Here is a 13,555-nt window from a genome sequence, read left to right on the forward strand (position 1 = left end):
ACCAATGTGGAATCGGCGAGGCTGGTTAGCCCGCCTTTATTTACGTGCTTAGGGGGTTCCGATGCAGGGCATGGGCTCTGAGAAGAAATAAAAGAGACGGTGCAAAGTTGCGGCCACACCACTATGGAGCTCACATGGTTTGCCTGCGAGTGCCTCGCGTTCCACTTCGAGCTGGGGGTAGTGGGGTTGCCGCATGAGCATTAAGGGTATACAGAATCGTCTACCAGCTGTGGCGGCTGAGTGGACATGGTGTTCTGTTGTTGAGCAAGAAGCCGTGGTTTCAGGTGTCAGCCGAGGGCTGAGGCATCTCTATGAGGGCTAAATGTAAGAACGGTTGTTCCTAGATTCAGACGCACGTTATGAAATCGCAGGAGATCAAGATTTACCCGCAGTTTTACACTAGCGCATTTCTCATAAATGCATTGATGTTTGGAACTTCTAATCCAATGAATGAATGAATGAATGAATGAATGAATGAATGAATGAATGAATGAATGAATGAATGAATGAATGAATGAATGAATGAATTGTTGTTTGAATTATTAGTGATTGTAATCAGTCGATTATTCGATCAATACATCATTCAGTTTTCAAAGCATATTGGTATTGCATGCGCCACGCAGCAGGTGCACCTAGAAATATGAGAAACATGCCCTTTTGAAACTACATTATGCTTTGTCACTGCATCGCAACTTTACTTATAGTACGATATTTTGTGTTCATATTTTCACATTATTACACAATTTGCAACAAACAAAACACAACACTCTAGTGTATATGTTGCTGAATTCTGAGTGTGACATAGTGACAGTAGCACTCACGATTTTAAAATCATTGTTCGGGCCATAGTGACCTGATAGATGTCGGTTGGTAATAATTATTGCTTGAACTAAATTGTAGCTAAACATATTGGCCATGAGAAGTGAGTGTTAAAAGACATGCAGCAAGAAATCCACAAAGACGTTCAATGCCAAGAAAGAAGACGTTTAGAAAAATCCGCAAGTTACCCATTACTGCAACGCTGCATGTGCATGGCGCTCCTACGGTGCTCCAGTACAATAGAATGTTGAAAATCTAAAGGACATGTCCAGTCGTTACAGATGAATGCATTGTGCTACATATGTGACAATAAAATGGCGTGGAACCCCCGCGACCATGCCATTGTTTTACGAGAAAAGCAAACTTCGTGCCTATGCCGCTAGGTTTTAAGCAAATGGTCGACATCAGGCGTGTATGGTCACTCACGGAGCTGTGCGCTGGGTGCGAGCGATGAATACTGCGCTGTTGATTATTTTTTTGACATACGCTTTTGGCAATGAAAATCTTTCTCCAGGTGAAGTCTACTACATATGATTTTGCTATAATTGAGGTATTCGCTGTTGTTTCCTTAATGCACAGTAATGCACTTATAACGTTCTTTCCAGTTTATTGGACTATCTGTACTTTTAATATTCAGTCACTGCAACTGAAACTTTTTGTGTCTGTTGGTTATACTGAGAGAATGCACTTGTAACGTATTTGTCCGCACGGACCTTTCTAAACATTTCTAAACATTTCTAAACATTTCCATTTTTATGTTGACTCAGATTTTCTTGACTGTTCATCTTGTTAATATGCTCTTGAGTCAGATGATTAAATCTACCGGTTTAGGAAGCTTGTTGTAGGCAAAGAAGAAAGGCGCTTAGCCGAGGGGCCCGATATTTATTATTCATATTATGAGAAGCCAACAAACAAAGACACTAAGGAAAACAGGGGAAATTACTTCTATTTACTAGCCGAAATAAAGAAATGATAAATCAATGGCACCCTATTGAGAGAGCATCGCACGTGTAATGCGAAGACGTGGATCATTGCCCACCTGCGGCAAGTTGTTTTTTTATCCACTTTCATTGCATTTACATTATCATTTCTTTGTTCAATAAGCAAGTACAAATATTTTCCACTATGTTATCCTTGGTGTCTTTGGTTGTTCTCGACCAGGCATTGTCCCTTTTCATATGCGGTGTTATGACTCTTACCACGTGCAATACTATGTAAATTTGTAAGTTTCTAGTAAGGCTTGAGTTGGCGTCCCCGTCTCCTTAATGCGTTTTCCTTGCTTCTGAACAATATTTGCGCAATAACGTGGTAACTTGAACTGGTTGGTACATTTCTGAAGAAAACAAGTAACAGTGCTGGACAACGCTGGGCAGCGCTATTGCAGTCACGTCCCGTTGTCCAGCGATGTCACTCGTTTCCTTCAGACATGCACAACCAGCTCAATTTAGCACGTTATTGCAGCTCACGTCCAGCACATCAGGCGCCGTTATACCCTACCCTCTTCTTCGCTCTTCACTTATGTCAGCGCTTCGCTTGTCTCAATCGCGTCCCGTTGTCCAGCGCTGTAACTCGTTTTCTTCAAATATTAACGCACTGACTCGAAAATACGAGCGTATTTTTTAAAGAACAGTACATCTCAAACATATCGCTCATAATGCGCGATAGCAGACATCCTGAGCATGTGTTTGGTAAAGTGACAGAACGTATATTTGAGATGTGGATGAAATGCTTCCAGCCGAAAGTGTTACATTGTTTCAGTCTTTTGCCCACAATGATGAAAAAGAGTTTGGTTTATTTGCTACAATTACCCAGTGCTCGCACATTATTCTATTAGTTTAGTCATAGATTGAAGCAAGCGTGCGTAACTTGCCATATTCTTTTTTTTTTGCAATTGCAGGGGGTCTAGAATGCTAAGACGTTTATAAAAATACTTGGTTTAGGTTCGCAACGAATGCATTTTACGCTTCTTGGCTCTGTTCACGTAGACCATCCTAATTGCTTTTAAGATATTGAGAAATAATTCAAAGTACCGACTCAAACAGCCGAGAAACTAACTGATGCTTTATCTTCGACAGGACTATCTGAGCAATTTTGAAGATTCTGGCTTTGGGAAATTCCCCAAGAGATTTAGGGCTCTGCTTACGTTTTTAGAAGTCCTTATTTGCCTAAGGTTACCACAGTAAAATGGCACCGAACTAAGCAAAAAAAAAACATTTGGTCGAAAAACATGCGTCATTTTTTCCAGAAATGAAAGAATGTGATTATTTATAATTTTATTTATGAAACAAATGGTAGGGTTTCATTTGCCAACTTTTAGTTGTGCTTGCACTATTGATATAGTATGTTACTATTATAAATATGTAGCTCGTGTGTATTGACTTATACAGACGTAAAAAGGTTGCATAGTGCTACGACAATCTTCAACATACATAACGGTGAGCATTTATGTGACATGAATGCAGTGAGAAATATGGCGAGATAAAGTTTTTCCGCATCAAATACATGAATGATAAAAATATCAAGTAATTTATGCAGGTAAAGCACAATGCAATGTGTTTTGTTTCAGAGATGAGAAAATCGGGGATCTACTTGACAATATCCTCCTTCAATGGACTCGGCAGCTATGGTTACTTCGAGATGAACTGGTTTGGCATAGGAGAAGAATACATCGGAGAAACGTTCACCGCGCTAACGACGCAAAATCCACCAAGAAGCCTGTCTGACATTCTCTCTCTATGGGCTGTCCGACGTCCGAGTGGGAGATTCACAACGGGCGTTCTAGCACCAAACTTTAACATCAGCACTTTGATGAAGGGACAGTGTCTCGGTTACTGGGGCATCATAATGCGACCAAGGAATGCATCGGCAAATGACAGCTCATGGGATTTCGAAAAGCTAAAGAGCACACAGGGCTTGAGTGAGAAAAAGAAGAAACGCCTTGCCCTTGTGTCCAGTCTCTTGCGCTGCTTTCCGAAAGATGTCCAGTCACTAGCCAGCCCTACTTCAGACTGTGTTGAAGTACTTTACTCTTCGTGTTTTACTCCCAAGCCTCGGTGGATGCGAGATAATTGTGACGTGCTCTCTACCCTCACACTGATGGACGTGCTCATCCCAGGAACGCACAATTCCGGAATGTACAACTTGGGGCTCACCCTACCTTACGAACATCACGCTTATAACCAGGACAAAACTGTAAAGCAGCAGCTAGCATACGGCATCCGTGCCTTAGATCTGAGAGTGCAACACACCAATGGAAAATTCTATGCTACGCACGACAGAGTTCGGGGATGGCCTACCATACGGCAAGTACTCCAGGAAGTTCGAGAATTTGTGGATGAGACCGGTGAACTGGTGCTTCTGGATTTTCACAGGTTTACGAAGGGTTTCGACGAACGATACGACAACGTGACTGCACGCCACACTGAGCTCGTACAACTCATCGTTACAGAGTTAAACGGTGTGCTTCTGAAGAAGTACGACTATTTAGCAAGATTGCACGAAATCTTTGGTGAATGCAAAAAGGAAACAAAGCCGCAGGGCCATGTTATAGTGTTTTACAATTCGAAATACAAGAGAGGACCTCATGAGGAATACCTGGCGCCATTAGTAGTGCACCGGTGGCCTAACGCGCAAAGCAAACAGGCCCTCATGGAATACTTGGAAATTGAAGCATGCATTTCGGCAAGTTGCAATCTTATTTCTATAATGGCCGAGCTCACGGCGTCATTTCCTAAACTTATCGCCGGGAACCGTCAAGCGGCACAATGGATTAATTACGACGTGACGGAATATTTCAGGAATCATCAGCAGAAGTGCTTTGGATTTATTTCTACAGATTTTTTTCTTGGTAACGGAATTATTGATGTAACAATCGAAGCAAATATTCTGAGAGGAGGCAACGCAAGAATTCTCAACCCATCTCGGAGACATTATGACTGTAACATCACTGGTAACATTTGAAAAAAAAATGTCAGAGGCCATTTCAGACTATTTCTTCACTTCACGAAAACACATTTCGTAGAATATATGTAAGTGTCTATTTCGCAGCTAATCGCAGATACCTTTATACGTGGCAAAGCTTACGTGGTTCTTGCCATGTTATTTTATTAGTAATGAATACAAACTCTTTTCTTATTTCGCATTGAACAATCGTACTGATATCACGACTATATGGTTGTCAACACTTCTCAATGTAAGTGATGCATTCTCTCCGAGTAATTGTACCTTTACACACAGAACGGCACCTCAGTGCAACTTTCACTTTGTACACAATATCGCAACTTATTGTATAGTTTCGTCAGAGGCGTGTGTTATGTCAAGCAGAATTGTGCAGAGTAACGTACGCTTTCATAAAGAAAAACAGTGAATAAGCAAATATAATATTTTCCTCGAATTCCAGAGCTTGTACCCAAGCTGCTAGCACACAGACATAAAATTACCTGCTAACATCATCCCCACGTGTTATATATTCTTATAGGCTGCATAACTGATGGGAAAGAACAGCTCACAGACGCAGCGGCTTCATTTAGAAGCCTTGATTTGCATGCATTATCTGGAACAAACCAATTGAATGCCATTGTTGCCAACATTATGTAACGCGGCAATCTCCAAAGAAAACTTCGCTGGGCTCTGTAGATCACTGGGCGTCTGGAATGCTGGTAAATCTTTCAAGCTAAGCTCTTCTAACGGCGCTCTATATTGTTGAATTTATAATTTGGCGCTTCAGCCGTTTATATTCTGGTGCTTCGCGAAAAAACTGAAAGTGCTAATAACACATTAACATCGTGTGATGGGCCACTTGGTTCATATTGGTGGGTGGAATGGATAAGCGAATAAACACAAGCACAAAGAAGAATACCTGTACAGGACGGCGCTCACTCTGTTCAATTTCTTGCGTTCGCGTTTGTTGATTGGTCTCTTCCACCTACAAATAACACATATTCCAATACAATGCAAGAAAACGCACGCAGAAAGAGACGTACACGCAGGACTCTGAATGCTTATTTGTTTAGCAATCCACCGACAATATTCAGGCTGCATGTTCGTTGTATGTTATAAAGTTACCCAAAGCATGACACTTTATTTAATTTTCGAGCGCAACTCGGTGCTTGCAACTAAACACGAACTGTACGAAAGAGAATACCTTTCATGTTACACGTAAGTATGCTTATGGTTTGAGATAAAAGTACCGCAAACCACGGAGCGTTTATAGACGTAACCCCAGAAGAGTTCTTTAGCAGAAAAGATTGAAAAACTCGCAATGGACAAACTGTTGTCGGAGCATTCTAGGTGAATGCATTGTATTACGTGGAACATAAAGCTGCCCGTCTCCCGTGATGACCGCGTTGTTCTAGAGATAAAAAAAAAGAAATGAGTCAGAACGGTCCCTGAAATACGGCATGCCTGCAGGGATTCATGCATGTAACGCATAGTGAATAGTCAGGAAGGCATAGCTTAAGCGCTAGCCATGTCTGCAGCGCTGTTACTTATTTTACTTACATCGGGCACTGGCAACTGTATTAGTTCTTCAGGTGAGTACTAGTATTTCTTTTTGCTGGCTGCAGCATTTCGCATTCTTTCGTAAACAGGATCAGAAAACGTGCTTCTATTATCCTCAAAATCTAGGATCGGTAAATGCTCGCACACGATGCACAGAATATACACTGATATATTCGACTTCCAATTACTATATACAGAAAGCGTGCTCACATTGGATTTATACGGTTGATTATTTGTGCTGCCTAGTCCCCTGAACTTAGCAACGCTTCCTAGTCTTCCATAAGGGGAAACAATCCTTAATTCGCAGATTGTACTAGCTTGCATCAACATCAAGCAGTTAAAATATATTTAACGTAAAAATAATAACACTTTAGGTTTCACTGTTAATAGTTTTAAATGTTATTCCGGGTTTCGATTCTTATTACTATGCATAAAGTACATCATAGTGATTCCTTACTGAGAAACCCATTCAATGCTCATCTTCGATAGCGAACATGTTTGACATACAAATATATGAATATAAAGACAGTATATCGGGAAAATACAATGCTGCTTGCTAACTTAAGGGCCACATAGCTGTAAAATCAACAAACAACGTCTTCAACAATATGCGGTCAACCGTATGTTTTCAGAAGTTATACGAACCATAGTACATTGTGCTAATGTAAACCAACACTTTGCCTAACAAGTATTTATTTATGCTCAATATTTCAGTTTCGAAGTGCAATAGTTTTAAGGTGACCTTCGCATACCAAGTTACCTCAAATTCTTGCAATATTCTTTCTTTCATGTCTTCTTATCGCGCTTTCAAGAACACCCAGCGACATGTAGAGAAAAGTGAGTGCGAATGGCAGCTTGTGCGCGTGAACAGGGCAAGCACACGTGGAGAATTCCTCGAGTTTTATATTTTTAGAAAGACACGACTTAGGTTTTTTGTGTCTACTACTTTAAATAACACTCTGGCCCAACTTCTGATAATCATGTGTGAAATCTTATTCGTACACAAGTACGGAGCGAAGTAACTCCGAAAGGTATCCTAAATAAGGAACATGAGCGGTAAGAGTAGGTCTCTTAATTTTTTCACACTGATTTCACGAGAGCCACACTTATCAAAACTTATCGTTTATCAAGCATAGTGAAAATATTCTGAGGCTTACGATAGGTAAGACGATCGGAGCATTTTGTTATAACGACCAAAAGGAAATAAAGCTTTTTCATCACTTGTGCAACACTCTATTTCATTTTTTTTTGCACTCCTTGTATGCTTGCGCCGCCAAGTATTAAGTTCATTTTATAAAATTTCAAAATATCAATATCATGTTTCACCAACTTGCCCATCAGTATCTTTTAAGCAAGAACTTCGATGGTTCACTGTTTGAGCTATGTATAAAAAACACTGCTCCAATCCTGGACTAACCTTGAGAAGTTAATAGTGGGCTTTGTGAGTGTGATGACAACTAAGTTTGGCAAGGGTAACAAAAAATTATTGGCCTCTTTGTGGAACATGCAGGCGCCTTTAGAATATAAATAAGATAACTTATGAAAGTCGGTACACTGTATTTTGTTTCAGAAATTCGAAAATCTGGGACCTACTTGACCATATCTTCCTTCAATGGACTCTGGGGTCACGGCTTCTTCGAGCTGAATTGGTTTGGTATGCCGCACAAATACATAGGAAAAACGTTCGCTGCACTAGCTGCAGGAACGCAACCAAGAAGGCACTACGAACTTCTTTATCTCGTGCCTGTTACGAAACCTACCGACAGTTTTACTACAAAAATTCTTGCACCAAATTTCGACGTGGACACTCTGATGAGAGGAGAATGCCTCGGCTACTGGGCCCTGATATTAGAAGACGGGAATTCGTCCACACCAACGAACGTATTGTATTCGTCATGCTTTACTTCTAAACCTCGTTGGATGCGAGAAAAGTGTTGCGAGTTGTCCATGCTAAGCCTAATGGACATGCTTATACCCGGAACGCACAACTCCGGAATGTGCAAGCCAAGGTTCAAGTTTCCGCATGGACAGTTAGTATATAACCAATACGAAAGCATCATGCAACAGCTCGCATATGGCATTCGCGCATTGGATATTAGGGTGCAGTGTTACAGAGGAGAATTTTACGTTACCCACGACGTAGTGCGAGGACGGTTGACCATACGACAAGTGCTCAGAGAAGTTCGCAAGTTCGTTGAAGCGACGGGAGAACTGGTGCTTCTTGATTTCCACCGGTTCCCGAAGGGATTCGAAGGGAGTTCGCAATTCGTTGAACAGCGACATAAAAAACTTGTGGACCTCATTGTCAGGGAGTTAAATGGTGTGCTTCTTAAGCGATTGGACTATTTGAAAGAGCTGAATGACATTTTTAGTGGATGCAGAAGAGAAAGAAAATTGCAAGGTCACGTTGTGGTATTCTATAACTCAAAATACTACAGTGGACCTTACGAAGGTTTGTTGGCACCCGCAGTAGTGCATAAGTGGCCGAATGCGCAGAGCAAAGAGGTACTCATTGAATACATAGAAACAAAGGCTTGCGTTCGAGAAACCAATAATATGGTTTCCATAATGGCGGAGCTCACGCCGAAATTTCCAACGTTCGTGGTCAGCACTCGTAGGATTGCGCAGTGGGTAAATCACGACATGACCGAATATTTCAGGCAGAAACAAGGGACATGCACTGGTATTATTTCTACAGATTACTTTCTTGGGAATGGGATAATTGACATAGCGATCGAGGCGAACCTTGTGAAAGGGCGAAGTCGATTATCTCTGAACTCGTCCGGGCGCCACAACTACTGCAACGTGTCTGATTTTCTATAGAATAAACTTACAAATAAAATTTAAAAAACTTATCTAAGTCTAAAGGCCTATTTTTTGTATTCATCACTGTCACGCTTTTTTCTATCTATCGGTGTCTCCAGGTGAATTTCCGCAGTTTAAGCGGTACGTCGTTTGTACTGTAATATTTCTTACCATAATGGCTCTATTGCATTATTGCAATCTACAGCCCGCATACTGTCATTTTCAAGGAATTTCGCCGTTACTTTGTGCTTATACATCGGTTAAACGGGCGGATGTGTTCAGGTGCAGTGTGCATGCGCGCGAGTGTTTGTGTCACACAAAAACACACTGGAGGTCCTCATTACTATAAGCCCAAGATAGCTTAAAGTTTACTACAGATATTTGCCCCGACTGCTACTGAAAAAATTATGTCAAATGAATTATAAATAGACATGAATATAGGAAGGATTACGTGGCAAACACATGGATTGCTTTACAACACACGAGAACTTTCCGATAGTTTCTTCTAGTGAGAAAAAAAAAGAAAGAATTCAGGTAGCTGCTTAACTTGAGGCCGAAATCATTCTGATGGCCTTTCGCTGACAGAAACGTCCCTATTCTAAGTGAGTAGGAGATTTCAGGCAGCAGGACACTACAGTGGTGAGGCCGCTGCAATAGTAGCCTGCTTTCCATACAGCTCACAGAAGATTGTGGATTTTGCCACCATTAAGGTACGGACGGAAACTCCATGTGTAATTTTCATGTTGTGAATTTTCATATCCATTCTGAAGCAGTCCTTTTAAAGAAGCGTACACAAAGATCAGCGAGCGAAACGCTTGGGAGAATGCAGAGAGCGCAGTAAACGGTCGCTGAGGTTCGACTAATAAACTATGTGCTGATACAAATTTTAGCTATTTTAGGTAACAGCGAGACTAACATTAAAATAAAGGGCTGACCATACGTGTCCTGATATACAAAAGCAGACGCACAAATTTTCGTATAAATACAGTCTGTTCAGTTTCCTTTTTTTATTGATTCGTTTGCCACGTGGCAGACAAAAATATGAAATAAAATGTTGCAGGTACACCTCAAGGAAGACCTGACGAAGTCACTTATGAAGTTCAAGGCCAGGGTTATGACGCGTATAATTTGCTTAGTTTGTAGATCGGCTGTTCTTAGTGCCTCCCGAACCCTGCGCATGTCTTTCAGCAACCGAAATACGTGGCTGACTGCACGTGTGTTGCTTTAGCAGCACTAGTTGAAAGGTCTAAAACAACCATTAACTTCTTTCAACGAATGACAAACTGTTTAACAAGCTAATTTAGGCGGTGGAGTGCGGCTGTTTACGGCCCCGTACACTACTCGCGACTTGTGCGTGAAGGTCACGTCCTGAACACCGTGCATACTCTCTCGCTGGTACTTCAAAACATTCGATGAGAGCGCACTGATAATGCACATGTAGGAAGGAACAAGTGGAATGCCGAGCTTTTCTTGGTGGTCAGAGTTGAAAATATTTAATGAATTTTGAAAAAAGGCTTTAAAGCGCCGGCTGAAGTAAAGAAAATATCATGACACATCTATATTTATACAGCCAGCACCGCTGTTCCTATAGACTAAAGCTGTTTTGTAGTGAATGTGTAAAGGTGGAAGAAGCGAAACGCAGCAGGGAGGATGAGGTGCCGTGGGTCCCCTCGCAGGTGCCAGCTGTAAGGCATTGTTTCAAATCTCCCTGCCTTTCCGCTTCTCTTTCTCTCTCTCTCTCAAAATTTGAACCAGTGCGTGGAATTGTTTTTATGGCAGTAGATATCATTTTTTTTGTCGCCGTAATTAAAATGCGTCTGTGTAAAATAAAACATACTAGAGCGAACTAAAGCAGAATCCCAACCCATTTCTCACGAAACTATGTCCTTCGAGCAGTTGCAATAGATGCTTCTGTTGGCCGTAATTTAACCCCCAACTTCAAAACTGTACCCGCCCAAGAGTCACCCATGGGCAACGTTTCCCGCATATAACGCTTTCGAGCTCTTCCAGGTATTTCCGCAAAAACTGTGCTTCACTCACTCGCTTTCCGCGCGCACACCATAAGTGTAACGTTCCTCCATAGCAACACTGCGAGTCGGCCTAGTTGGAAAAAATTCATCTTAAAACTTATTGTGCGCAACAAACAGGGACGAAGAATAGAAGAAACACAAGGACGAGCGCTTCCTTGTGTTTCTTCTATTCTTCGTCCCTGTTTGTTGCGCACAAATAAGTTTTAAGATGAGTTCCTCCATATACCCCGAATTCAATCTCGGTGGCTGCTAAAGTCATTCCACTACAACTTGCTAAGCTCTTGCTGTTCAAAGAGCACCTGTGAACCTCGTGAATGTTTGTATAATTTATTTACTACAAGGCTACAATTAACCGATACAATTCGAGCTTTGCAGATGACCCATTGCGTTACCCCAATTTCCACGAAATGTAAGCAACGTGACATGCTTAGTTCACCTAGCACACTGGGAAAACCTACTATGAACATCGTATACCGCATGAAAATAAAAACAAAAATGTGAGTTCACAATTATTTACAAACCTCCTAATTGTGCCAAAACTTCTAGATTTCGCCTCATATGAAATTAGATATGCCCCCAATTATCTTCCAATATGAACTCGTCTCACATACAGTTTTTCTGGACACTGGGAAATGTGGATAACACCACTACAATGCTTCCGACGCATTGTTAAAGGATTATTGCACAAAAGCACATTCCTGCTTTTGTGCAGTGAATGTGTGCACATTCATCTGCACACATTTAACTACTCATGCACATAGGCCAAGTTATTCATCCAGCTTTCGCGATGTTTTATCATAGCGGCATAGTCCTCCCGGGACAGATGGGTCGAATTACACGCCTTTCCTAAAGCACACTCAAACTGCTCCGGAGCACTTCAACACGCAACGTTCTGCAAAGAACGTAATTAACGAACTCAATTTCGACTTCATCTACACATCGTTACATGCCGGCTATTTTAGCAAATTTAAACAAGGTTCCTCGTTTCATTGATCGAGGACACCGAGGAAGTCTACTACGAACGTCGTATTACAGATTAAAATGGAGTTAAAGCAATGGCTCAGAAATTGTTTACAAAGCTCACACATAAGACACAAGAGTTAAATTTCTGCCATAAATTACACTTAACAAGCCCCTCACACCCCGCTTCCTCCCTTCTCACGCGTTTCGTTTTCACCAAATGTAACCAGGTTTGCAGTACAGTTCTCGTAGGACTAAGACAAAAATTGCAGTGAACAGCCGTGTAGCTCTTTGCAGTACTTGTTCAAGGAATTTCTCCCAGAACTTTGCCCACACATAGCAATCGCTTGTGAATCCTTGTCTCGCATTCGGTCAACTGAAATGACATTTGATGTTAAGTGGCGAGCCATGTGCTGTGGCCCTGGCACGTTGTATTTCGACAGACAGCACTCACATGTCCAATTCTTTGACACCTTCTGAACTGAAGTGGAGTGGGTACGAAAGGTCGTACCACATGGCAAAAGTGGCCGACCTTTACATGTGATGGTAGGCAGATGCCTCTAAACACGAGCCTTACACAGGTCGACTTGCCAAGGCACCGAGCTTGTAGTAAGGCAACACCATCTGTCAGAGGTTTGATTAAAATTGGCAGGTCGCTGTCGCTAATCGATGTGTCAATATCATAAACAACCCCAGCCGTGGTTTCGTTGTCCTGCAGAATGAGGTAGGGGACATTGATGGCAGTAAAACTCTTGGGTAACACCAAAGCATTGATTGCGCTTTGGTTGTGGACACCAATAGCCAGGACGTTCTTTCGAGCATTAATTCTGATATCCTTGACTTATCCTGGGACAAGAGTCTCCAGAGAACGGGGAATCGCTTGTCGATTATGGCGGTTGAGGTTGTCAGCAGGTGTGTCCGGCACAAAAAGAATTGGGTGCACCGATGGCTTTCACTGTGGCATGATGGTGGACTTGACGAAGACCGTCCGCTGATGTTTGTTCTCTTGGCCTTCCGGTGTACCATCCTTTCGAAGCATTCGTCATTTGAGGCGTCATCGCTTGAGCAGCAGCACAACACAGTGTCCTCGGTGTCAGCTTGACTAGGCGGGCAATTTCTCTTCCTCAGGCCGGTACCGGCCGAAGTAGTCACGTCGTGTCGGCATTGTGCCGACTCCACTTCCATTGCCGTGGCCATGGGAGCGGCTTCTCTCAGTAAAACATGGGAAAAAGCCGAAAATAATGCAGCGCGAAGGAACAGTGGTCTCTACAAAAATCACTTCGTCTTCGTCTACATCGAGAAATGAACTATGATACATATAAGGCCTTCGTCTTAATAAGCGTGGTAGAAAGGTTGCAGGCAGTAGAAAGAACGGTACCAGTTTCTCCTTTTCACATCTTGCCGCTGTGCCGGCTACGCTGCGCGACATGCTGATGACAAGG

The 13,555-nt window shown here is 42.1% G+C and overlaps 2 protein-coding genes across 2 annotated transcripts; both read left to right on the top strand.

The window, feature by feature from the left end:
- The first annotated feature begins 1,228 nt into the window (after positions 1–1,228).
- LOC135900024 (PI-PLC X domain-containing protein 1-like) lies at positions 1,229–4,960 on the top strand. Its single transcript, XM_065429450.1, has 2 exons — positions 1,229–1,333; positions 3,386–4,960. The coding sequence occupies exons 1-2, from the start codon at positions 1,234–1,236 to the stop codon at positions 4,777–4,779; spliced, it is 1,494 nt and encodes a 497-aa protein (XP_065285522.1). The 5' UTR covers positions 1,229–1,233; the 3' UTR covers positions 4,780–4,960.
- Positions 4,961–6,227: 1,267 nt separating this feature from the next.
- On the top strand, positions 6,228–9,167 carry LOC135900023 (uncharacterized). The gene is made up of 2 exons (XM_065429449.1): positions 6,228–6,350; positions 7,889–9,167. The coding sequence occupies exons 1-2, from the start codon at positions 6,287–6,289 to the stop codon at positions 9,139–9,141; spliced, it is 1,317 nt and encodes a 438-aa protein (XP_065285521.1). The 5' UTR covers positions 6,228–6,286; the 3' UTR covers positions 9,142–9,167.
- The last annotated feature ends 4,388 nt before the right edge of the window (positions 9,168–13,555 follow it).

This window comes from Dermacentor albipictus, chromosome 4 (genome assembly GCF_038994185.2).
Source record: "Dermacentor albipictus isolate Rhodes 1998 colony chromosome 4, USDA_Dalb.pri_finalv2, whole genome shotgun sequence".
Classification (NCBI taxonomy): Eukaryota; Metazoa; Arthropoda; class Arachnida; order Ixodida; family Ixodidae; genus Dermacentor; species Dermacentor albipictus.